Source organism: Oncorhynchus tshawytscha, unplaced genomic scaffold (assembly GCF_018296145.1).
Source record: "Oncorhynchus tshawytscha isolate Ot180627B unplaced genomic scaffold, Otsh_v2.0 Un_scaffold_13173_pilon_pilon, whole genome shotgun sequence".
NCBI lineage: Eukaryota > Metazoa > Chordata > Actinopteri > Salmoniformes > Salmonidae > Oncorhynchus > Oncorhynchus tshawytscha.
In genome coordinates, this window is record NW_024609816.1 from 547501 (window position 1) to 575000 (window position 27500).

Here is a 27500-nt window from a genome sequence, read left to right on the forward strand (position 1 = left end):
GTGGGAGAGATGGAATGTTTCTAATTTTCCAGTTATTTTTTATTATCAACGAACATATTTGCTATTGGAAAAATAATAATTCCTGCCTTGGCCTCCAACCTTGTCAGACATCTGAATGTTCTACCTTTCTGCTGCTGTCTGTCTGTGAGAAATAGACGTAGAAGGTGGAGCAGTACATTACAGTGCTCCTCTCCTCTAAATAAGAACGTTCCCATGGAAAAGATGGAAGAGTACAGCAGATTATATAAGACAGGAGATGCAACGTTAATCATTATTTACACCATCTGAAGTCCTCCAAAGGTCTATATTATGGTTAGAAAACCATCTTAAAATATGCATGTGTAGCTAACTTTTAATGGTACGTACCAATAATTAATTATATGAGATAAGCTAAGATTCCAGGCTTCCAGCTGAGAAACCACATGACAAGTCCACACTGACCACAGCCAGTCCCAACTCATTGAAAACATACATTTTTTTGGAGTGAAAAGTTGGTTGTGGAAATACATTGGAAACATATGTCTTTTTGTGTGCAGGTTTTAAGTGAAACCAAGTTTATTTTGGACTCAGTTGAAGTAAATGACTTGTTTGTTTGGCAGGTCAGAAATAAGCAGTGTTTTCAGTATTGACTGTACAGATACACAGACACATGCATTTCCAACATGCTTTCATTGAGATTACTAGACATCACAGATTCACACTCAAGAGATAATGGCTACGGTGACTTTGCTAGAGATACACATCGATAACGACTAGGATATATAATCATTACAGCCCAATCATTTCAATATACCATGTCACATGCAGCTTACCTCGATCCCCTCCTTGTTCAAAGCGTACTCGTCGAAGTTGAGGATGGCTGTCTTGATGGTGCGGGGAGGGGGGAGGACGGTCAGCCCGATGTTGATGGCATTGCTCCGTTTGGAGTCCAGGACAATAATCTCTTGTCGTTTCCCATCCACTGCTGTTTTCTGAGTAGAGATACACAGAAACAGGACATTAAATTAACAACAATAAAGTACTGGTATTATACTATACAGCGCATTCAGAAAGGTATTCAGACCCCTTCACTTTTTCCACATTTTATTAAATTACAGCCTTATTCTAAAATGCATTAAATTAAATAAAAATCCTCATCAATCTACACAGAAAACCCCATAATGACAAAGCGAAAACAGGTTTGTAGACATTTTTGCAAATGTATTATACATAAAATCAGTCCAGGGATTCCATAAAACTTTCAACATAAAAATACATCATTAACAAACGACGGTGACATCAAATGTTGAAACGTTCAGAACTAGAGTGTCTCCATCACAATGGATCAGGGCCAGGGACCAAAACTGTGTGACTGTAATACTGTACATGACCTTTTATAGTAGATCTGACCTCCCTGTGCAGAGGGCCTCTCTACACTATATCTAGCTACATATATATTTATATATATCCCTCCTGCTTTCAGTTTTGGACCATCTCAGAGTCAGTCGAGTTTAAAGTGATGGAGAAAACTTTATAGAAGACAGGCTGCACCTTTGATGATGTTGACAAGATACTAGAGAGAATCCATCACATTCCATCATTCTGTCTACTAGCAGGTCGGGACGACAGGGTTGACCTACAGTACATTTAAGACAATCTGGTTTAAATCCTGCACAGCATTCTTCAATAGTTTGAAGCAGGAGACAGCGTGGTGCGGGACGTAGTCAGAACGTCACTATGGACAGCAGGGTTACGCCCCAAATGGCACCCTGTTCCCTATAAATGGCACCCTGTTCCCTATAAATGGCACCCTATTCCCTATAAATGGCACTACTTTTGATGCTGTGGATGAATGAAGCCTGAAGCATGAACATGGGGCTCCAGCTCAACAGGCTCAACGGACAAAACCAAAACACAAACACAGAAAGAAACTAATTATGAAGAGAAAACATAGTTTCCTCTATCAGCTTTGAGAATCCAACCAGAACAGACAACATGCAGGTCAGTCTTTACCAACACGGTGAAGCTGGTTAGTGCTATTCTGCTGAGTGTATACAGAACAGACAACATGCAGGTCAGTCTTTACCAGCACGGTGAAGCTGGTTAGTGCTATTCTGCTGAGTGTATACAGAACAGACAACATGCAGGTCAGTCTTTACCAGCACGGTGAAGCTGGTTAGTGCTATTCTGCTGAGTGTATACAGAACAGACAACATGCAGGTCAGTCTTTACCAACACGGTGAAGCTGGTTAGTGCTATTCTGCTGAGTGTATACAGAACAGACAACATGCAGGTCAGTCTTTACCAACACGGTGAAGCTGGTTAGTGCTATTCTGCTGAGTGTATACAGAACAGACAACATGCAGGTCAGTCTTTACCAACACGGTGAAGCTGGTTAGTGCTATTCTGCTGAGTGTATACAGAACAGACAACATGCAGGTCAGTCTTTACCAACACGGTGAAGCTGGTTAGTGCTATTCTGCTGAGTGTATACAGAACAGACAACATGCAGGTCAGTCTTTACCAACACGGTGAAGCTGGTTAGTGCTATTCTGCTGAGTGTGTACAGAACAGACAACATGCAGGTCAGTCTTTACCAACACGGTGAAGCTGGTTAGTGCTATTCTGCTGAGTGTATACAGAACAGACAACATGCAGGTCAGTCTTTACCAACACGGTGAAGCTGGTTAGTGCTATTCTGCTGAGTGTATACAGAACAGACAACATGCAGGTCAGTCTTTACCAGCACGGTGAAGCTGGTTAGTGCTATTCTGCTGAGTGTATACAGAACAGACAACATGCAGGTCAGTCTTTACCAGCACGGTGAAGCTGGTTAGTGCTATTCTGCTGAGTGTATACAGAACAGACAACATGCAGGTCAGTCTTTACCAACACGGTGAAGCTGGTTAGTGCTATTCTGCTGAGTGTATACAGAACAGACAACATGCAGGTCAGTCTTTACCAGCACGGTGAAGCTGGTTAGTGCTATTCTGCTGAGTGTATACAGAACAGACAACATGCAGGTCAGTCTTTACCAACACGGTGAAGCTGGTTAGTGCTATTCTGCTGAGTGTATACAGAACAGACAACATGCAGGTCAGTCTTTACCAACACGGTGAAGCTGGTTAGTGCTATTCTGCTGAGTGTATACAGAACAGACAACATGCAGGTCAGTCTTTACCAGCACGGTGAAGCTGGTTAGTGCTATTCTGCTGAGTGTATACAGAACAGACAACATGCAGGTCAGTCTTTACCAACACGGTGAAGCTGGTTAGTGCTATTCTGCTGAGTGTATACAGAACAGACAACATGCAGGTCAGTCTTTACCAACACGGTGAAGCTGGTTAGTGCTATTCTGCTGAGTGTATACAGAACAGACAACATGCAGGTCAGTCTTTACCAGCACGGTGAAGCTGGTTAGTGCTATTCTGCTGAGTGTATACAGAACAGACAACATGCAGGTCAGTCTTTACCAGCATGGTGAAGCTGGTTAGTGCTATTCTCTACAGAACAGACAACATGCAGTGTCTTTACCAGCACGGTGAAGCAGTGCTATTCTGCAGACAGAACAGACAACATGCAGGTCAGTCTTTACCAGCACGGTGAAGCTGGTTAGTGCTATTCTGCTGAGTGTATACAGAACAGACAACATGCAGGTCAGTCTTTACCAACACGGTGAAGCTGGTTAGTGCTATTCTGCTGAGTGTATACAGAACAGACAACATGCAGGTCAGTCTTTACCAACACGGTGAAGCTGGTTAGTGCTATTCTGCTGAGTGTATACAGAACAGACAACATGCAGGTCAGTCTTTACCAGCACGGTGAAGCTGGTTAGTGCTATTCTGCTGAGTGTATACAGAACAGACAACATGCAGGTCAGTCTTTACCAGCACGGTGAAGCTGGTTAGTGCTATTCTGCTGAGTGTATACAGAACAGACAACATGCAGGTCAGTCTTTACCAGCACGGTGAAGCTGGTTAGTGCTATTCTGCTGAGTGTATACAGAACAGACAACATGCAGGTCAGTCTTTACCAACACGGTGAAGCTGGTTAGTGCTATTCTGCTGAGTGTATACAGAACAGACAACATGCAGGTCAGTCTTTACCAGCACGGTGAAGCTGGTTAGTGCTATTCTGCTGAGTGTATACAGAACAGACAACATGCAGGTCAGTCTTTACCAACACAGTGAAGCTGGTTAGTGCTATTCTGCTGAGTGTATACAGAACAGACAACATGCAGGTCAGTCTTTACCAGCACGGTGAAGCTGGTTAGTGCTATTCTGCTGAGTGTATACAGAACAGACAACATGCAGGTCAGTCTTTACCAACACGGTGAAGCTGGTTAGTGCTATTCTGCTGAGTGTATACAGAACAGACAACATGCAGGTCAGTCTTTACCAGCACGGTGAAGCTGGTTAGTGCTATTCTGCTGAGTGTATACAGAACAGACAACATGCAGGTCAGTCTTTACCAACACGGTGAAGCTGGTTAGTGCTATTCTGCTGAGTGTATACAGAACAGACAACATGCAGGTCAGTCTTTACCAGCACGGTGAAGCTAGTTAGTGCTATTCTGCTGAGTGTATACAGAACAGACAACATGCAGGTCAGTCTTTACCAACACGGTAAAGCTAGTTAGTGCTATTCTGCTGAGTGTATACAGAACAGAAGGTGTAGTTAGTAGATCCACACCTGATGTCTAAACCTATGTGCTCTGGAGGAAGAGGACAAGTTGGAAACATCTATGGGGCTGTTTCCTGGACTAGTCTTAATCTGTGTCCGGGAACCCGCCCCTAAATGCTTTAGGTGACATCATTTCACAAATGAATTTCTTGAGAAAACCCACATACATTTCCTATACGTATAAATATGCAGAACCAAACCAGTCAACAAAGGTACCTTGGTAACAGGCAGCTCCTTGGACTTGGTTTCAAACAGGTGTTCCAGCTTGGACGTGTCCACTTTGACCGGCTCCAGTTTGGACCAGAGAGACTCTCTACAACGCTTGTGGTTCCTGTACTGGCCGTCCATGGGCCTTACCTCGTTCCAGAAGAGACGGATAGTCTTCTTCTTCTTTTGGAACAGAGGGGGCTCCCCTGTCCCTCGGCTCAGCTGGGGGGACCCCGGGTAGGGCTGGGTGGGTCCGGGGGCATGAAGGGCGGGGGAGGGGGCATCATGCCAGGGACAGGAGGGGGCGGGGGCAGCCGAACAGGCCCAGGGGAGGGGGAGGGGGCAGGGTGGAGAGACAGGGAGGAGGGGGAGGGATCATCAGGTCACTGGAGCCCATCAGCACACTGTCCACGTCTAGGATGTCCAGATCATCCTCGTCTGCCAGGTCTGTAAAGTCCATCTCTTTAATCCGCAGCTCCCTGGGGGCTGCCATCAGCTGGTCCCAGATATAATCTGACTCCTTCTTAGGAGGTAGGGGAGAGGAGGACGGGGCCGGAGGAGCTTTGTCTTTATCAGGTTGAAGCTGCCCCTGCTGCTGCTTCTCCAATGCCTCCAGCTCGTGAGGCGACACAAGGCTTTTAACAAGGTCTCCAAATTTCTCGGCCACGGCCCTGACACTCCCCTGGTTCTCCAGGTGTTGCACCTCCATCTTCTTGACGTTCTCCTCGCAGGCCTGCCTGCTGGCCTCCAGTGTAGAGATACGACTGGCTAAGCTGGCCACCGACGACCCGTCCTGACCCTCTAACGATGACGTCTCCATCCCCTCTTTGCATTTCTCCGTCTGTTCCGTCTCTCCCGCCTTCTCTTCGTCCTCGTCTGCAGCGGTCTTGTTCTGGGCATAGAGCATGTCCAGCATGAAGCGCTTGCTGTTGAGGATCTTGCTGCACTGTCCGTTCACGTCTTCCTCCTTAATGCACTGGCCTAGAGGTGGATAAACACAAGGAGGAAGGGTGGATTGGATTACTAGCCTTCAGAACAGAATAGAGAGCAGATCTATATATCAGAAACTGAAATGAGAACATGGGCGGAATGAAATGTTCTGACATGAGTTGAACTTCAATGTCTGCCTACTGATGTACAGCATACGGAAGATTAGCAAGTGTTCCATTTACAGTATGGGCACAAATCACAAGCCATATGTTAAGTCATAAAAGGCCAAGTGTCCTAAAGTCTGCATTTCCTTCTGATGGGCAGCTGGTACCTGGTTCAAGGTTGCTGTTGACTTTCTCCTCCCTCTCCTCTCTCTCCAGAGTGCTACTGGCTGAGGAGATACTGGAGGCAGAACAGTTGTCCTTCTCATTCACTTCCTCGTTCTGCCTCTCCTTCTCACTGAGGAGGACCAGCCTCCCCTCCATCTCCCTCTCCTCCGACGCAGCCTGCCCCCTCTCTCCCTCCTCCTCCACCTCTATCTCTACCACTTCTACATCTTCTATCTCCACCTCTTCTCCCTCTACCTCTACCTCCTCTTCTACCTTATCTTCTCCCTCTACCTCATTCCCTGACTGTCTCTCTTCCTCCTTACCCTCCTCCTCCTCCTCACTTTCTTCTTGCTCTTTACCCTGTGTCTGTTCATCTACCACTAACTCCACTAGCTCTAGTACTTCCTGCTTGGACTCAACTTCAGCTACTTCCTGCTTCTCTGTCTGCGTCTCTGTCTCTGCCTGCTCCTCGGCTGGCGCCGGGGGAGTTTGGGAGGGGGGCTCTGTGGGTTCTGGAGAAGGTCCTGATACTATTAACTCTGGCGCTGGACTTGTGGTTCTAGTCTGAAGGTCACGGCTTGGCTCTACGTCTACTTCACTTCCTGGTAGAGAAAACAGGACCAAACAAAACAGAAAGCTCCTGTAAGGGTTTCGTTTGTGTGCCTTTTCAATATTGTCTGATATCATTTTTAAATGATCTTGTTTATATATATATATATATATATATATGTAAATACCATAAAATTGCCCTGTGACATTTAATTAATTAAAATGATAAATTGTCTAGATTTTGGTCTGGAGCACAAGTCGTTAAGCATGTCAATTCGTACTTCATTGAATGTTACAGGAAATGAATTAACAGCTATGATGACAATGTGTTTCGAAATTAGATTCGACCTCTCATTTGATCCTATTATCCCATTTTGGTGGGTTAGAATAACCACCCCAGACTAGCAACATCTAGTTCTCATGATATTCATTCATGTATCATCATAACTGAGTCTGTGAGTTATTGAAAGGCTTGTCCCTCTCTGGTCAGTGCTGTAGTCCACAGTCCACCACACCTCTTCCTGGCTCCTACTGTAGAATGTGAATGGAACCCCATATTAAGAGTTCCACGCCCTAGCGGCTGGCGCTACCACAGCCAAAACCACACTACAATCACATACAAATCACTGGGGTATGCCTGGGACCTAAAAGCTAGCCACTCACTACATTTCAAACTATCATGCAAAGCATTTTCCCACAGGCAGCTAAAGTAATGTCCATACCATCCCAGAACATATTTGGGATTTAGCAACATACACTTACAGACACCTCATTCTGAAGCACACAGAAAAACAAGAATGAAATCCTTTTCTTATCAAGTCCTGATGATTTTTTCCCCCAACAGACAACATACAGCCATCATTAGTGCAGCTGACTCTAATTCCAAAGTGTGAGTGAATCACCCTCCTTGTGTTAATTCAGACCCCGGGAACAAATACATAAAACTTCTCTGGACCGGTAATGATTGTTAAATGTTTGGAGAACGTTATGTTACTCTGAATCTGAGATGGGAGCTTTAATGTAGGTTAAACGCTTGGAAAAGGTTATTTACCCTGCGTCTGGGATGTCTGGGATGGAATGGTGCCAGCGTCTTCCGGAGAGGCGATGGAGGAGGGCGTGGCACAGCGGGGGGAGGCGGAGCGACTGGAGGGGGTGGGGCTCAGGCTCAGGGTGATCTCTGTGCGCCCCCTAGGTGGCGCTCTTGCACGCTCTCTCTCTTTCTCATACTCCTCTGCTGCGAGCCTCTCAACACACTTATATCTGGAAGAGGGAGTCCCAGAATATTATTCAAAAAGGATTTTACTTCACCTGTTTAGGTCTATTGTTATATCATATCTATCTCATGGGGGTAGGAGAAGATTTCTCTAACCTCGAGGCTACTGCCACCCCCTACCAGTAATATACTGTATTCAGTTCCCTCATACTTCCTTTTCTGAAACAGTGGCCAAATGTCTGGGACTCTGTGATGCTTCTCGGATTTCTCCAGGTGCTTAATTGACACATAAATGTTGAAGATACCTACAGTATCCTACAGCGACTTCTCCATGGGTCTGATAACAGTGTTTCATCTTGATTTAGACGTCACACACATAACCTAGGATTCCTGTTTTAAATAACACTGATCATACATATGTCTGGAAGGTGGTACATTACACATGCATAGCCTACCTTATCTGGACCGTATCCATGACTTAAAGCCAATTCCACCCCTCGTCCCATTCAGTTGTAGATGTCTTAATGCACAGCAGCAGGTTTAGAGGGGGCCTGACACCTATATTTCAGCCCAGAGGCTGAGCCTGACTTGTTCTACATCTGCTAACAATTCTCCTCAAAAAGGTTTCAAGGCATATTACTCCCTCATGTCAGAGTCTTTATGTTGTACTTATTACAGGAGAATGATTCTAGGATCTAGATTGAAATAGAGCACAGTGTCTATCTGAATGATTCTAGAATCTACATTGATATAGAGCAGTGTCTATCTGAATGATTCTAAAATCTACATTGATATAGAGTACAGTGTCTATCTGAATGATTCTAGAATCTACATTTATATAGAGCACAGTGTCTATCTGAATGATTCTAGAATCTACATTGCTAGAGAGCACTGTGTTTATCTGAATGATTCTAGAATCTACATTGATATAGAGCAGTGTCTATCTGAATGATTCTAGAATCTAGATTTATATAGAGCACAGTGTCTATCTGAATAATTCTAGAATCTTCATTTATATAAACACTGTGTCTATCTGAATGATTCTAGAATCTTAATTGATATAAAGCACTGTGTCTATCTGAATGATTCTAGAATCTACATTGATATAAAGCACTGTGTATCTGAATGATTCTAGAATCTTAATTGATATAAACACTGTGTCTATCTGAATGATTATAGAATCTACATTGATATAAAGCACTGTGTCTATCTGAATGATTATAGAATCCACATTGCTAGAGAGCACTGTGTCTATCTGAATGATTCTAGAATCCACATTGATATAAAGCACTGTGTCTATCTGAATGATTCTAGAATCTTAATTGATATAAAGCACTGTCTATCTGAATGATTCTAGAATCTTAATTGATATAAAGCACTGTGTCTATCTGAATGATTATAGAATCTACATTGATATAAAGCACTGTGTCTATCTGAATGATTATAGAATCCACATTGCTAGAGAGCACTGTGTCTATCTGAATGATTCTAGAATCCACATTGATATAAAGCCCTGTGTCTATCTGAATGATTCTAGAATCTTAATTGATATAAAGCACTGTGTCTATCTGAATGATTCTAGAATCTTAATTGATATAAAGCACTGTGTCTATCTGAATGATTCTAGAATCTTAATTGATATAAAGCACTGTGTCTATCTGAATGATTATAGAATCTACATTGATATAAAGCACTGTGTCTATCTGAATGATTATAGAATCCACATTGCTAGAGAGCACTGTGTCTATCTGAATGATTCTAGAATCCACATTGATATAAAGCCCTGTGTCTATCTGAATGATTCTAGAATCTACATTGATATAAAGCACTGTGTCTATCTGAATGATTCTAGAATCTTAATTGATATAAAGCACTGTGTCTATCTGAATGATTCTAGAATCTACATTGATATAAAGCACTGTGTCTATCTGAATGATTCTAGAATCTTAATTGATATAAAGCACTGTGTCTATCTGAATGATTCTAGAATCTACATTGATATAAAGCACTGTGTCTATCTGAATGATTCTAGAATCTTAATTGATATAAAGCACTGTGTCTATCTGAATGATTCTAGAATCTACATTGATATAAAGCACTGTGTCTGTCTGAATGATTATAGAATCCACATTGCTAGAGAGCACTGTGTCTATTTGTATATTAGAAATGAAAGTAGACAACATACCTCTCTTCTCTGGCCTGTCTTGTCTCTTCCCTCTTGTCCATGTAATCCCGACTGATAATGTTCCAAGTAAGTGAGTGTGAGAGAGAGAGAAAGAGAGAAAGAGAGAGAGAGGGAGAGAGTATGTGAAAAGAATGTGAGATCTATATCTTATTGTGCATATCAATTCATATTTGTTTTCATTCACATTCTATAGTACCTTTTTAAAAGACATCCTTAGTTAACCAATGGGACAGTGTGAATATTTGTAGATACTGTGGGAGAGAAATAGTCTGACATGACAGAGACACACAGACCAGAGGAGCTTTCCAGGGCTGTCTGACATCCAGGTCTTTATATGGCCATAGAAAACAAGTAAAAGGCAGGCCAGCAGGACTTTGTTTTCTGCCGAACCAACATATCCATGGCTGCACCCCAAATTGCACCCTATCCCATAATAAGTGCCCTACTTTTGACCAGAGACCTATGACCCAATAGAGCTCCATTTGGGATGCAGACCATGTATCTCCTCCTTAGACTCACAGCATGTCCCTGACTGATGACCATAATAAACAGACAGACAGACAAGTATGTCCAGTTTCTAAACATCTCCAACTCATCTGATATATTGTGGAACAAAGCTCAGACTCTTATTCATCCCAGACAAAACTCCATCACTCATCACTCCAGCCGGTCACCTTACAGATAAGTGTATAAAGCTGTGGACAAAGTAGTTCTGTGTTTGATTCTGGTGAATTGGTTTGGGACTTTTAATGAGGGAACTGAACTGCAATGTAAACGTCAAAAGGACAATTCCATCTATGAGTAGTGTGATGTGATGCAGGTTGGGACTCACTTGAAGCGGGTCCTCTCCTCCCTCTCGATTTTCTGCAGTCGTTCCTCCCTCTCTTGTCTCCTCCTCTCTCTCTCTGCAGTCAGAGACTCCTGGTGTTGTCTGTAGGAGGAGGACAACAAGCTCCCCAGAGAAGGTCTGGGTAACCCAACAGAGGAAGACCATATTACTATTCCATTGGTCCTACTACGCTGGGCAAGCTAAAACAAGCGCACCTAAATTATGTGAAAGAAAATAAATCATATTTAAATCTGTGTCTGGAACTCATACACAGAGGTGGCTTGTTTCATTGATTGATTCATTGATTGGTTGAGTGCTGACCTGTCAGACTTGGAGTCTAGCTGTGGTGCCCCTGAGGTGGCAAAGGTGCGGTGTACAGGGGTGGTGGGGGCGCTGGCAACACCCTGGGAGCGGTGTACAGGGGTGGTGGGGGCGCTGGCGCTGGCTACACCCTGGGACCTGCCAGGGAGCGCCATGACGTGGCCTATGTGTCGGCTGGAAACAACAGGAGGAGGAGACATTGTTATTCACGGTTAGAATTCCCAACACTAAAGATGTGTGTCTCAAATGGCACCCTATTCCCAATATAGTGGGGTGGCGGGGTAGCCTAGTGGTTAGAGTGTTGGACCAGTAACCGGAAGGTTGCAAGTTCAAACCCCTGAGCTGACAAGGTACAAATCTGTCATTCTGCCCCTGAACAAGCAGTTAACCCACTGTTCCTAAGCCATCATTGAAAATAAGAATTTGTTCTTAACTGACTTGCCTGGTTAAATAAAGGTAAAATACATAAAATAGTGCACTATGGGCTCTGGTCAAAGGTATTGCACTATATACAGGCAGGTATCCTAGAGGTTAGAGTGTTGGGCCAGTAACCCGAAAGGTTGCTGGATCAAATACCTGAGCTCACAAGGTAAAAATCTGCCGTTCTGCCCCTGAACAACGTTAACCCACTGTTCCACGGTTGGCTGTCATTGTAAATAAGAATTTGTGGCTGGCTAAATATATGTTTTTAAACATGAAATATAAGGGACAGGGTATGCTTTGGGACACTGCCTCTGCCTGTGGAGGTCCTGAAAGACAGTCGCCAGACACCCAAGACAAGTACACAGCCAAGAGCAACGGGACTTGAGTGGGATTCAACGGGAGGAAATGACTGTACTCAAGAGCAGAGCTGACCTCTAAACAACCCTGCTGCTTTTTAAGGTGCTTCTTAATGGCTCTGTTGAATGAGATAGTGAAGCAGGGAGCGTTGCATTCCAAGAGGTGCTCAGCATGCAGCAGCAGGGTGCACTGCCATGTCATGGTGTGTTTGATACAGTTGAAAAGCACTGACGCATGATTTAAATCTCCAGGGTGTCCAGGTCACCACTGTCGAATCACTAGGAATTCAGCTAAAAATAGCATTTAGAAATGTAGAAATGAGTTTCATGTAGAATTTGTTTCACTAAAGGGAACCGAATTCCCCTCAACCCCCCCTGAGTGTACAGTATCTAAATAGATGCCCTAAGATAGCAGAGGCTAGGTCCTACCTATAAGACTATAAGACTAGTGTTAACCTGGAGGCTAAGTCTTACCTATAAGACTAGTATTAACCTGGAGGCTAAGTCTTACCTATAAGACTAGTGTTAACCTGGAGGCTAAGTCTTACCTATAAGACTATAAGACTAGTGTTAACCTGGAGGCTAAGTCTTACCTATAAGACTATAAGACTAGTGTTAACCTGGAGGCTAAGTCTTACCTATAAAACTAGTATTAACCTGGAGGCTAAGTCTTACCTATAAGACTATAAGACTAGTGTTAACCTAGAGGCTAAGTCTTACTTATAAGACTATATGACTAGTATTAACCTGGAGGCTAAGTCTTACCTATAAGACTATAAGACTATTAACCTGGAGGCTAAGTCTTACCTATAAGACTATAAGACTAGTATTGACCTGGAGGCTAAGTCTTACTTATAAGACTATATGACTAGTATTAACCTGGAGGCTAAGTCTTACCTATAAGACTATATGACTAGTATTGACCTGGAGGCTAAGTCTTACCTATAAGACTATACGACTAGTATTAACCTGGAGGCTAATTCTTACTTATAAGACTATAAGAATAGTATTAACCTGGAGGCTAAGTCTTACCTATAAGACTAGTATTAACCTGGAGGCTAAGCCTTACCTATAAGACTATAAGACTAGTGTTAACCTAGAGGCTAAGTCTTACCTATAAGACTATAAGACTAGCATTAACCTGGAGGCTAAGTCTTACCTATAAAACTAGTGTTAACCTGGAGGCTAAGTCTTACCTATAAGACTATAAGACTAGTGTTAACCTAGAGGCTAAGTCTTACCTATAAGACTAGTGTTAGCACAGTGGCTAAGTCTTACCTATAAGACTAGTGTTAGCACAGTGGCTAAGTCTTACCTATAAGACTAGTGTTAGCCCAGTGGCTAAGTCTTACCTATAAGACTAGTGTTAGCACAGTGGCTAAGTCTTACCTATAAGACTACTGTTAGCACAGTGGCTAAGTCTTACCTATAAGACTAGTGTTAGCACAGTGGCTAAGTCTTACCTATAAGACTAGTGTTAGCACAGTGGCTAAGTCTTACCTATAAGACTAGTGTTAACCTGGAGGCTAAGTCTTACCTATAAGACTAGTGTTAGCACAGTGGTTAAGTCTTACCTATAAGACTAGTGTTAACCTGGAGGCTAAGTCTTACCTATAAGACTAGTGTTAACCTGGAGGCTAAGTCTTACCTATAAGACTAGTGTTAGCACAGTGGCTAAGTCTTACCTATAAGACTAGTGTTAACCTGGAGGCTAAGTCTTACCTATAAGACTAGTGTTAGCACAGTGGCTAAGTCTTACCTATAAGACTAGTGTTAACCTAGCGGCTAAGTCTTACCTATAAGACTAGTGTTAGCACAGTGGCTAAGTCTTACCTATAAGACTAGTGTTAGCACAGTGGCTAAGTCTTACCTTCCAGCACTAACGGGTGCTCTAGATGTATACAATACAGCTGTTTGGCTGCTGAAGGGAAACAGTGAGGAGAGAGAGAGGAGAGGGACAGTCAAGTACAAATTGTAATGAAGGAAAGAAGCATGCAAGGGTTAAACACAAAGAAAACGGAAGTCTGGAGAACTATTGACTGAAGGATTGTAGCAAGATACATGGTGATTCCAAGAAGCAAGAGAATATTTCTGCCCCTCCCCCCACCGACACGGACTCTACATATTCTTTAAAAACAATCAAACCTTTTTTAAATTCCCATAAAGCCCACAGTTGAAAGACCTCTACTTCCTGGTGGGTCATTAAGACTAGAATGATATGGGATAGGAGGTAGGGAGTGTTCTACTGTAGGCCTACACACTGAGGCACTTCTGGCCTGGTCTGTTCACAATATGGCAACACTACTTTCCATCCTATCTCTGTTGCTGCAGCTCCACACAACATTACAGACATCTAAGAGACACTCAAACGTGAGTTATGGTGCATTTTCATTTTTGAATTTTATTTTCTAGGCATGTCTGGGTTTAACTGTGGTGCAACGCCACAATGAAAGACAGATGAGCAGTAAATGTCAGGAAAACGTAGTGTTCTCAACTGGAGTTGCACATCTACCAGCTGACTCAGTCAAGGAAATGATACGTCTTTGTTCAAATTATTCTCTTTCTTTTTTCCCCTGTGTATGCGTGCCATCCGGGATGGATGATAGAAGCAACATAAAATAAAACACAGTGGACAGGAAAATGTAGCAGCCTACTGGGCATCTGGTGTTAAACTATCTCAAATCAAAATCAAATCAAATCAAATCAAATCAAATTTTATTTGTCACATACACATGGTTAGCAGATGTTAATGCGAGTGTAGCGAAATGCTTGTGCTTCTAGTTCCGACAATGCAGTAATAACGAGCAAGTAATCTAACTAACAATTCCAAAAAAAACTACTGTCATACACAGTGTAAGGGGATAAAGAATATGTACATAAGGATATATGAATGAGTGATGGTACAGAGCAGCATAGGCAAGATACAGTAGATGATATCGAGTACAGTATATACATATGAGATAAGTATGTAAACCAAGTGGCATAGTTAAAGTGGCTAGTGATACATGTATTACATAAGGATGCAGTCGATGATATAGAGTACAGTATCAACGTATGCATATGAGATGAACAATGTAGGGTAAGTAACATTATATAAGGTAGCATTGTTTAAAGTGGCTAGTGATATATTTACATCATTTCCCATCGATTCCCATGATTAAAGTGGCTGGAGTAGAGTCAGTGTCATTGACAGTGTGTTGGCAGTAGCCACTCAATGTTAGTGGTGGCTGTTTAACAGTCTGATGGCCTTGAGATAGAAGCTGTTTTTCAGTCTCTCGGTCCCAGCTTTGATGCACCTGTACTGACCTCGCCTTCTGGATGGCAGCGGGGTGAACAGGCAGTGGCTCGGGTGGTTGATGTCCTTGATGATCTTTATGGCCTTCCTGTAGCATCGGGTGGTGTAGGTGTCCTGGAGGGCAGGTAGTTTGCCCCCGGTGATGCGTTGTGCAGACCTCACTACCCTCTGGAGAGCCTTACGGTTGAGGGCGGTGCAGTTGCCATACCAGGCGGTGATACAGCCCGCCAGGATGCTCTCGATTGTGCATCTGTAGAAGTTTGTGAGTGCTTTTGGTGACAAGCCGAATTTCTTCAGCCTCCTGAGGTTGAAGAGGCGCTGCTGCGCCTTCCTCACAATGCTGTCTGTGTGAGTGGACCAATTCAGTTTGTCTGTGATGTGTATGCCGAGGAACTTAAAACTTGCTACCCTCTCCACTACTGTTCCATCGATGTGGATGGGGGTGTTCCCTCTGCTGTTTCCTGAAGTCCACAATCATCTCCTTAGTTTTGTTGACGTTGAGTGTGAGGTTATTTTCCTGACACCACACTCCGAGGGCCCTCACCTCCTCCCTGTAGGCCGTCTCGTCGTTGTTGGTAATCAAGCCTACCACTGTTGTGTCGTCCGCAAACTTGATGATTGAGTTGGAGGCGTGCATGGCCACGCAGTCGTGGGTGAACAGGGAGTACAGGAGAGGGCTCAGAACGCACCCTTGTGGGGCCCCAGTGTTGAGGATCAGCGGGGAGGAGATGTTGTTGCCACCCTCACCACCTGGGGGCGGCCCGTCAGGAAGTCCAGTACCCAGTTGCACAGGGCGGGGTCGAGACCCAGGGTCTCGAGCTTGATGACGAGCTTGGAGGGTACTATGGTGTTGAATGCCGAGCTGTAGTCGATGAACAGCATTCTCACATAGGTATTCCTCTTGTCCAGATGGGTTAGGGCAGTGTGCAGTGTGGTTGAGATTGCATCGTCTGTGGACCTATTTGGGCGGTAAGCAAATTGGAGTGGGTCAAGGGTGTCAGGTAGGGTGGAGGTGATATGGTCCTTGACTAGTCTCTCAAAGCACTTCATGATGACGGATGTGAGTGCTACGGGGCGGTAGTCGTTTAGCTCAGTTACCTTAGCTTTCTTGGGAACAGGAACAATGGTGGCCCTCTTGAAGCGTGTGGGAACAGCAGACTGGTATAGGGATTGATTGAATATGTCCGTAAACACACCGGCCAGCTGGTCTGCGCATGCTCTGAGGGCGCGGCTGGGGATGCCGTCTGGGCCTGCAGCCTTGCGAGGGTTAACACGTTTAAATGTCTTACTCACTTCGGCTGCAGTGAAGGAGAGACCGCATGTTTCCGTTGCAGGCCGTGTCAGTGGCACTGTATTGTCCTCAAAGTGGGCAAAAAAGTTATTTAGTCTGCCTGGGAGCAAGACATCCTGGTCCGTGACTATCTTTAAAAGGCCCAATGCAGAAGTTTTTATCGCAATATCAAATAATTTCTGAATAAACATTAAGTCCCTCACAGTGATTTTCTTTCAGTTCAAATGGTCAAAAAGAAACAAAAATAGCTTCTTAGGAAAGAGCAATTTCTCAAGCACGAATTTAGCTAGGACTATCTGGGAGTGGTTTGAGTATGGAGGGGAAAACTGAAAACTAGCTGTTATTGGCAGAGAGGTTTGTAAATCTCTCTCTTATTGGTCTGTGGAGCCAGTTCAGAAGGGAAACCCCAGTGTGGTGACATCAGCTGATCACATCAGCAGATATTGCACCAATTGGATTCACACTCTACTTCCATTCGGTCTATTTAAGTTGACCAGTTGTACACATGCTTCCTGGATGCTGGATGGCACGTGAATGCATGTCTCTTGCTGTCGTTGTTGCTGTAACTAGCTGTTACTCGCTATGCTTGCTGATTGTGATATCCCACCACCAGCCCAGTCTCCACCTGTGGGTTGTGTGTGTCTTTCTTCAGGGGATTTGGTACAGCATGCTGTGCTCACTACCTGCACTTATGTCAACCTCTTCACATGACGCTTGTCTCTGGCAGTGAGCTGGCCTGAAGGAGCAGAGCCCTAATGCCAAGACTATGCATTGTCATTTTTTCTAACGAATGGTTAAATGTACATGTGTTGTTTCATTTCTGAAACTCATCTACCGTGGTGATGTCACCAGGCAGGCCAGAACTCCATCCCATCAAAACAGGCAGAGATTTCAGGCGGTCTTTTAAATCAGTTCTTACACTAAAAGGGTATTTTCATTATTTTCACAATTTCATAGTATTATTCTAACCTCATAGTGTGGAAATATATATACAACACAGGAAAATCAAATGTTTTACTGCACTGGGCCTTTAAAGGTCAAAGGAATGGCGAGGCAAGCTAAAGATGTGTTCAACTGGACACAAGTTAAAGCATACATAACATGCATGAGGGAGACCATCTACAAGTGCCTCGTAGGCCACGGAAAGCAAATATGACTTGACAACACAGAATCTGTCTGACACGGTAGACATTAAAACTATGTCTATACCCCTGTACAAAAGACATTCAGTATGGCAGCTTCTCAGCCAAGTGGATTGTGATTGAGCAAGCCAGGTAGACATGAAGACACAGGCACCAGTGTTGAGGGATGACAGTGTATATTTGAGAATTGGTGAGGTATTCCTTCATAGTGAATGTAATGCCAGAGGTGAAGAAGTGAACTGTAGAGCTCCTGTTGCTGCTGCACCTCTACCTGTAGCGCTGTTGTCTGGCCACGCCCCTCTCAACACACTCCTCGGCCCCAGCAGAGGCAGACACCTGGCTCAGGTCCACATCAGGGAGGAGTGGGAGGGGCTTGGGCGGTTGGAGGTAAGACTGACTATGTCCCCTCGAGGGGGAGGAGGAGCATGAGGGGGAGGAAGAGGTGCTGTGCGGTTGGCCCAGAGGGTGGGCAGTGCCTGGCAGTCTCCCCCAGCCAAGCGCTATGACCAAGGAAGTAGATCTGGGACTGGGAGAGACCACCTGGGGGTTAGAGCCAGTGTTTCTAGGGAGGGTGGACACAGGGGCCATAGGGCTGGCCATGGCCACACTCTCTCTCTCTCTGAGGCGTCAGGGATGAGGTTGACCATACAGTGAAAAGGAGAACACAAGCTAGAGGAGTCCTCTACTGCCTGCAGGGGAGCCATGCTAAAACAACAGAGTAACAGAGCAAAGGGGAGGATAAAGGGGGTGGGGTGTATCCAAGGGGAATACATTACACGTTTACAATAACAGATATGCTTTTTTTGACACACCCATACACTGTTAACAACACTATACATCATCCAGGAAGGGAGAGATGGATGGAGGACAAGACTGAAAGAAAGATATGGAAGAAGAGGTTCTATTTGGGGGAAAACCTGTTTTCCTGAAATACCTGTGGAAGACCTTTCTAGTGGTCTCTGTGATATCATGACTCTCATCATCTTCCTCATCCTCATCCTCCTCTTCCTCCTCCTCCTCTTCCTCCTCTCTGAAAATGAGGGGTGGAGGGATGGATGGAGGGGAGGGGAGGGAGAAAATAGACGGGAAAGAGTAGAAAGAGGAAAAGGAGGAGAAATGCAACAGACAACATGAACAAAATACAGTAGAAAACTGTCCAGAAAAAGAGACAAAGAAGTGACAGACAGAATGCAGTACATACAGCACACCCTGTCAAAACTGACAAGGGAGGTAAAAATGTGTACACAAGGCAGTATAGTTCAAAGAGGTTCATAGCTTTTAGTTAGTATGTCCTCATTTCATTCATTACATACATTGCTTGATAACATTAAAAAACAGCATGAGAACTGACTAAATCAATGTCAGCTAACCATCTGGCACACATCAGCAGCTCTGGACCAGCCTGTAACATCTTAGGGACCAGTAATGGTCCCCGGACCAGTGATCATAGTGTACACCCTATTCCCTATATAGTGCACTACTTTTGACCAGAGCCATATGGACTTTGGTCAAAAGTAGTGCACAATGTAGGAGAATGGTGTCACTTGAGAAGCAACCATTGACTAGTCTGTGACTGTGTGGTCATATCTGGAGGGTTTTAATTGATAAAGGATTGTCGCATACATCATATGAGAGTCTTTCTAGGGCCATTGTGCTGTCGGGTTTCCTCTGACCCACCCGCCTGTGTTTCATTACCGATATGGAAAACACTGATCTTCAAAGGCGGTCTGAATTTCCTGTGTGTGGTGGACTGGACTGGTGGGAGTCAGTATCATATAACCCTCTGGGTTCAAATGAACTATCTGCAGAACCGAACTGGAGCGCTACCAGAAATGCTACCAAAAATGCTACCAGAAATGCTACCAGAAATGCTACCAGAAATGCTAGTTAAAGAGAAGTGTCATTACTAATGGTGGACAGTATGATGCTGTGTGTGGCAGGGTGAAAGGGAACCATCACACTGTGCCTTCAGAAAGTATTCCCACCCCTTGACCTTTTCCACATTTTGTTGAATATTTTTTATTTTTAACAATTTGATTAAAAATGACAAGCTAAAATGTCTTGAGTCAATAAGTATTCAACGCCTTTGTTATGGCAAGCTGAAATAAGTTCAGGAGTAAAGATTTGCTGAATAAGTCACATAATACATTGCTCTGTGTGCAATAATAGTGTTCAACATGAGTTTTGAATGACTACCTCCTCTCTGTACCCCACACATACAATTATCTGTAAGGTCCCTAAGTAGAGCAGTGAATTTGAAAAACCTATTTAACCACAAAGACCAGGGAGGTTTTCCAATGCCTCGCACATATTGGTCGATAGGTCAAAATAAAAAAGCAGACATTGAATATCCCTTTGAGCATGGTGGTTATTAATTACACTTTGGGTGGTGTATCAATACACACAGTCACTACAAAGTATGAGGCCAATGGCGACTTTAAAACACTTACAGAGTTTAATGGCTGTGATAGGAGGAAAATTAAGATGGATCAACAACATTGTAGTTACTCCACAATACTAACCTAATTGAAAGAGTGAAAAGGAAGCCTGTACAGAATGAAAATATTCAAAAACATGCATCCTTTTTGCAACAAGGCACTAAAGTAATACTGCAAAAAATGTGGCAAAGCAATTCCCTTTTTGTCCTGAATACAAAGTTTTATGTTTAGGGCAAACCTAATACAACATATTGTACCACTCTCCATATCTTTAAGCATAATTGTGGCTGCATCATGTTATGGGTATGCTTATAATCATTTTTCAAGACAACAAATAAATGGAATGGAGGAAAACTTAGTTCAGTCTGCTGATCACCAGACCTTGGGAGATGAATTCACCTTTCAGAAGGACAATAACCTAAAACACAAGGCCAAATCTACATTGGAGTTGCTTAGCAAGAAGACAGTGGATACTCCTGAGTGGCCCAGCTACAGTTTAGACTTACAACTCTGTTTGAAAATCTATTGCAAGACCTAGAAATTGTTGTCTAGCAATAATTAACAACCAATTTGACAGAGCTTGAAGAATTTTGAATAGAATAATGGGCAAGTGTTACACAATCCAGGTGTGGAAAGCTCTTAGAGACTTACCCAGAAAGACTCACAGCTGAAATCGCATCCAAAGGTGATTCTACAAAGTATTGACTCAGGGGTGTGAATACTTATGTAAATGAGATGTTGCAGTATTTAAATTTCAATAGGCATTATTATTTTGCTTTAGTTAAGCGTGAATTCCTAGTGGTTGTGTACACATTAACATTATTGAAGTAAAACTATTTCAGTGTTGGTTGAAATTCAACAAACACTCCCTCAAAGGGAAAAATGACTTGTGACAGATAGGACACACCGCCAAATGGTACCTTTACTGCCAAAAGTAGTACACTACATAGGTAATAGGGTGTCATTTGGGACACGAGCACAGTAATAACTAATAATAACTACTAATAACCAATAATAACTCCTAATAATGAATAATAACTCCTAATAATTCCTATCACTGTTTACAGAAGGTTCCTATTTCCTTCAGCAGCTCCACGAGCTCACAAAACGTTGACAGTCTGAAGATGAATCTAAACGTCACTTTGAAACAGCAGCCCGTGCTCTGTCTCTCTTTTATTACTATACAATGACGTTCTTCATTCATATTGACTCTGGTTGGAACACACACAACTGTCCCAGACTATAATGTAATACAACACTGGCAGTCAAACCCTTTCCTGTTCTGAACTGTATCGTGGATCCAGAATCATCTGTGTGTTTTCCAATTCCTCACAGCTGACTTCTCTGGGTAGTGAAGTAAAAATAAACCGAACCACTTCAGCTGACCATTTAAGATCATATTGGCAAGTTTCAGTTAATAACAGAAGCAAGGATATGCTTCTCCCTTTAACCCATTCACACTTTCTACCTCTCCCCTTCCCCTTCTCCTGTTTGTCCCACCCATCACCCACTCTCCTCCGCTCCAACTCACCTTTCGCTGACGTCGTCGATGCCCTGGCCTCCGAAGGGCAGGAAGCTACCGTTGTGTCCTCCGTGAGAGTGAGGGCTGCTGGGGGAAGCAGGGGCTGAGGTGAGTCCTCTCCCGTTCTGGAGGGAGTGTCTCCGGCTGCGTCTCCTCTCCAGGCCTCGCCGGTCGTTGGTGCCCCCCACGCTGGCACGTCGCCGGTTCTTCCGACCCACGGTAGGTGGCTGGCTCTCGTCGTCCCCGTCCTCATGGCGCAGAGCAGTCTGGAGGCACAACAGGGAACAGTTAGACTAGCAGGGGACATGAGGTCCCAAGCAGACATGGGTCAACACTTAGGACTATTCCATTGGTCCCATTGAGGACAAACTAAATCAAGCTGGTCAAGTATTTATTTGTATATTTGACCTAGTTTTGTACCTATAGTGCTCTGGTAGTGTTTCTACAACAAACTAGTTAAGTGACAAAGCCAGGAAGTGAATTCCACTAAGCCGAGGAGGTGGAGGTACCTCGTAGATGTTAAACTGCTCCATGAGGTCCAGGTCTGTTCCCTTCCTGCTACGGTGTCTCTGAGACATGGCCTCCATGCCCTGCTCCTCCAAACAGTCCACCACGTCATAGAATGAGTCCTGGTCAGGCAGGCCCGCTAGAGTCTGAAACACATGACATCATTTGGGAGAGAGAGAGAGAGTTGTAAAGAGAGAGATGTAGAAATAGATGTAATTCGAGAGAGAGAGATGTAGAAAGAGTGAAAGAAATAGAAGACAAAGAGATGCGAGTGAAATGTAGAGAGAGAAAGAGAAAAAGAGATGAAGAGAGAGAGAGGAATGAAGAGAGACCGACCTTGTTGATGAGGGTCATGGCATACACCAGCAGCTCTGTGTCCACCCCATCCTTCTCCTCCAGAATCTCCATGGCATTGGACCACAGCTTACAGCCTGCACCACAAAGCATGCACCACACAGTCGGTCCAAAGGTACCACAATCCACCTATGCTCTGCATTCAAATAAACCATATATATAGAGAAAATACACTTTGTACAGAACCATATGGATATCAGGAGTAGATCATGTGATATTAGACTAATAGAAGTTGAAACAGTAATGATATCAGGAGTAGATCATGTGATATTAGACTAATAGAAGTTGAAACAGTAATGATATCAGGAGTAGATCATGTGATATTAGACTAATAGAAGTTGAAACAGTAATGATATCAGGAGTAGATCATGTGATATTAGACTAATAGAAGTTGAAACAGTAATGATATCAGGAGTAGATCATGTGATATTAGACTAATAGAAGTTGAAACAGTAATGATATCAGGAGTAGATCATGTGATATTAGACTAATAGAAGTTGAAACAGTAATGATATCAGGAGTAGATCATGTGATATTAGACTAATAGAAGCTGAAACTGTAATGATATCAGGAGTAGATCATGTGATATTAGACTAATAGAAGCTGAAACTGTAATGATATCAGGAGTAGATCATGTGATATTAGACTAATAGAAGTTGAAACAGTAATGATATCAGGAGTAGATCATGTGATATTAGACTAATAGAAGTTGAAACTGTAATGATATCAGGAGTAGATCATGTGATATTAGACTAATAGAAGTTGAAACTGTAATGATATCAGGAGTAGATCATGTGATATTAGACTAATAGAAGCTGAAACTGTAATGATATCAGGAGTAGATCATGTGATATTAGACTAATAGAAGCTGAAACTGGACTAGTTGTAGGCAGCTCAAGTGTCCTGAACAGTTTCCAGGGTAGTAGTGTGTGTGTGTGTGTGTGTGTGTGTGTGTGTGTGTGTGTGTGTGTGTGTGTGTGTGTGTGTGTGTGTGTGTGTGTGTGTGTGTGTGTGTGTGTGTGTGTGTGTGTGTGTGTGTGTGTGTGTGTGTGTGAACATGAGGCAGCGCTGCAGTCAGACAGTGGGGTCATGGACCATCTCAGTCTTACCCAGAGCTCCTGGTATCTGGTTCTCTCTCCTTACACAGCCACAGGAGTGATGGGCTTAGACAGAGTTGAGACACACTCACCTCTCCCCACTACTGGAGAGGACACAGTGTGGAGCTTTTACAGAGGCAGGTAACTGAACCCCACCAGAGGAGAGAGTTACAGTCTTTTTCAATAAACACACACACTTACCTCCCGCGGTGTCTACAATGTGTGTGTGTAGGGTAGTGGTCTGGTCTCTCCTACCTCTCTTGGTGTCCACGGTGTTGACAGCATGGATGAGCAGGGCAGTGTTGGGTTCAGTGTACTCCACAAACACCAGTAACAGTTTCAGAGCTGTCTTCACTACCAGACGGAACTACACACACACACACACACACACACACCAGAGCGGAAAAAGGTTTTATGCACCAGGGACCATATCAATCTCATTCTGCATGTTATAACTGCTTCAGTGACCAACGAGGTGCAGCATGTTAACCACTGATAGGGTTTAAATGTGACCAACGAGGTACAGCATGTTAACCACTGATAGGGTTTAAATGTGACCAACGAGGTACAGCATGTTAACCACTGATAGGGTTTAAATGTTACCAACGAGGTGCAGCATGTTAACCACTGATAGGGTTTAAATGTGACCAACGAGGTACAGCATGTTAACCACTGATAGGGTTTAAATGTGACCAACGAGGTACAGCATGTTAACCACTGATAGGGTTTAAATGTGACCAACGAGGTACAGCATGTTAACCACTGATAGGGTTTAAATGTGACCAACGAGGTGCAGCATGTTAACCACTGATAGGGTTTAAATGTTACCAACGAGGTGCAGCATGTTAACCACTGATAGGGTTTAAATGTGACCAACGAGGTGCAGCATGTTAACCACTGATAGGGTTTAAATGTGACCAACGAGGTGCAGCATGTTAACCACTGATAGGGTTTAAATGTGACCAACGAGGTACAGCATGTTAACCACTGATAGGGTTTAAATGTGACCAACGAGGTCCAGCATGTTAACCACTGATAGGGTTTAAATGTGACCAACGAGGTGCACTGATAGGGTTTAAATGTTAACCACTGATAGGGTTTAAATGTGACCAACGAGGTGCAACATGCATGTTAACCACTGATAGGGTTTAAATGTGACCAACGAGGTGCAACATGCATGTTAACCACTGATAGGGTTTAAATGTGACCAACGAGGTACAGCATGTTAACCACTGATAGGGTTTAAATGTGACCAACGAGGTGCAACATGCATGTTAACCACTGATAGGGTTTAAATGTGACCAACGAGGTGCAACATGCATGTTAACCACTGATAGGGTTTAAATGTGACCAACGAGGTGCAGCATGTTAACCACTGATAGGGTTTAAATGTCACCAACGAGGTGCAGCATGTTAACCACTGATAGGGTTTAAATGTCACCAACGAGGTGCAGCATGTTAACCACTGATAGGATTTAAATGTGACCAACGAGGTGCAGCATGTTAACCACTGATAGGGTTTAAATGTGTCATTACATAGTGCCCGATAAGAGGTTTTCCTGCTCTGACAGCCCTGAGTGGTTGAGATAAAGGCCTGATAGAGGATGTATAGGAAATAAGGGAACAGGCGTTGTACTTGTAGGGGTGAATAATGCCAAGGCATGGTACAGTCAGAATGTAAAGCCAGAAAAGAGAAGGAAAGACAGAGAAACAGAGAAGAAAAAGGAAGGGATGTGAAGATCTGTGTGTAATAAAGTGAGTGCCTGATCGGGACATGATCAAAACCATGCTGTGTGTTACACTTGGCCAGGAAGAAGGAGCAGAGGAGAGAAGAATCCGTTAGAGCAGGAAATGCAGAGACACTCTCTCCCAGAGGAGAAAGAGGGAGAGAGAGAGAAAGACAGAGATAGAAAGGACAGAGAGAGAGAAAGACAGAGATAGAAATAGAGGACAGAGAAAGTGAGAGAAGGAGAGAGGAGACAGAGAGACAAAGAAAGAGAGAAAGAGAGAGAGACAGAGAGAGAGGAGACAGAGAGAGACAGAGAAAGAGAGAAGAGAGAGAGAGAGAGAGAGAAGGAGGGAGGGGACAGAGAGAGACAGAGAAAGAAAGAGAGAGAGGGGACAGAGAGAGAGGGATTGGGGGAGAAAATAGATTGACCTGGCCATCAGAGGATGGATGCATGTTTTACAGTTGTTATATGGTCAAATGCAAAAGTACAATGATATTTCCTTTGGTAACTTCGTACTGTACCTTGGATCCAACAAGTGTGTAAAGCCATTGGACGGTTTCGTTGTGACTTATGAGGCCGTTCATTCCATCCACATACAGCATGATCTGTCCCAGAGCTGGAGAGAGACAGAGAGAGGAAGAGTTGAATTGAATTGAGAGAGAGTGGGCAAGAGAGAGAGAGAGAGAGAGAGAGAGAGAGAGAGAGAGAGAGAGAGAGAGAGAGAGAGAAAGAGGATTTGAAGAGAAAGAGAGAGACGCTTGTTTCTGCAGCTCTGTGTTTGGTTACAAGAATGGGCCCGTTGCACATGAACCTGATGAGTTGTCATAAAAATACCAGGGAACAAATGAAAGACGGGGCTAGTTCTGTCTGTGCCATGGCAGGCAGTGCTGTGGCTCTCCCTCCCCTCTCCTCTATCTAGGTTAGATACACATCTGCCATTCCAGTTATGTTATTCTCTTCTGTTTGCCATAAGACTGACTGCACAGACCCATATCCATCTGTCCTGCACATCACCCCCAAGAGTGGGAAAAACCTCCTCACTGATGTTCCCTATATTCTTTAGAATTCTATAAGCCTCTAAAGAGAGTGACTCATGTGAGGAACAGTATGCTGGACCAGTTAGGAAGAGATAACTAACTCTTTAGGAGAGAGACAGCAAGCACATCACCATAGAAACACAACACTGGACCAGTTAGGTAGAGATAACTAACTCTTTAGGAGAGAGACAGCAAGCACATCACCATAGAAACACAACACTGGACCAGTTAGGAAGAGATAACTAACTCTTTAGGAGAGAGACAGCAAGGACATCAACTGGAACAGTTAGGAAGAGATAACTAACTCTTTAGGAGAGAGACAGCAAGGACATTACCATAGAAACACAACACTGGACCAATTAGAAAGAGATAACTAACTCTTTAGGAGAGAGACAGCAAGGACATCAACTGGACCAGTTAGGAAGAGATAACTAACTCTTTAGGAGAGAGACAGCAAGCACATCACCATAGAAACACAACACTGGACCAGTTAGGAAGAGATAACTAACTCTTTAGGAGAGAGACAGCAAGGACATCAACTGGACCAGTTAGGAAGAGATAACTAACTCTTTAGGAGAGAGACAGCAAGGACATCAACTGGACCAGTTAGGAAGAGATAACTAACTCTTTAGGAGAGCGACAGCAAGCACATCACCATAGAAACACAACACTGGACCAGTTAGGAAGAGATAACTAACTCTTTAGGAGAGCGACAGCAAGCACATCACCATAGAAACACAACACTGGACCAGACGTGAAGAAAAATCCCCACTTCCCATAATACCAAATCCAAACCAAGTCATATGAGTGAAATGAGAGAGGGATGAAAAGTGAGGGAGGGAGAGACGGAACTACAGAACATCAATAGTGGCAGACAAGGGATCTTTCCTTTCCTTGACATGTAGATAATGCTAACCAGATTGTCACTAATGTTGGAATGCCTCTGACCTAGCTCCAGCTGCACTGTAGACATACACTATAGGAGACAGACACATTCCCCCATTCATGCAAAGTTACCAACACTGTATGAGCAGAACGTTCAACAACATCTGATATGAACACAAGGTGAAGATATCCATTCATT

General features: G+C 43.7%; 1 protein-coding gene across 1 annotated transcript in view; it reads right to left on the reverse strand.

Moving 5' to 3' along the window:
• LOC112247937 (FH1/FH2 domain-containing protein 3-like) overlaps positions 1 to 27500 on the reverse strand; it is a 243840-nt gene that overhangs the window by 17986 nt on the left and 198354 nt on the right. Inside the window, 16 exon segments of the mRNA XM_042318754.1 lie at positions 813 to 971; positions 4878 to 5074; positions 5113 to 5178; positions 5181 to 5849; positions 6130 to 6729; positions 7728 to 7936; positions 10075 to 10125; positions 10907 to 11041; positions 11225 to 11398; positions 13874 to 13924; positions 18666 to 18761; positions 21701 to 21957; positions 22201 to 22344; positions 22535 to 22629; positions 23905 to 24016; positions 25901 to 25995. Of these exon segments, the coding sequence (XP_042174688.1) occupies positions 813 to 971; positions 4878 to 5074; positions 5113 to 5178; positions 5181 to 5849; positions 6130 to 6729; positions 7728 to 7936; positions 10075 to 10125; positions 10907 to 11041; positions 11225 to 11398; positions 13874 to 13924; positions 18666 to 18761; positions 21701 to 21957; positions 22201 to 22344; positions 22535 to 22629; positions 23905 to 24016; positions 25901 to 25995 (3110 nt within the window).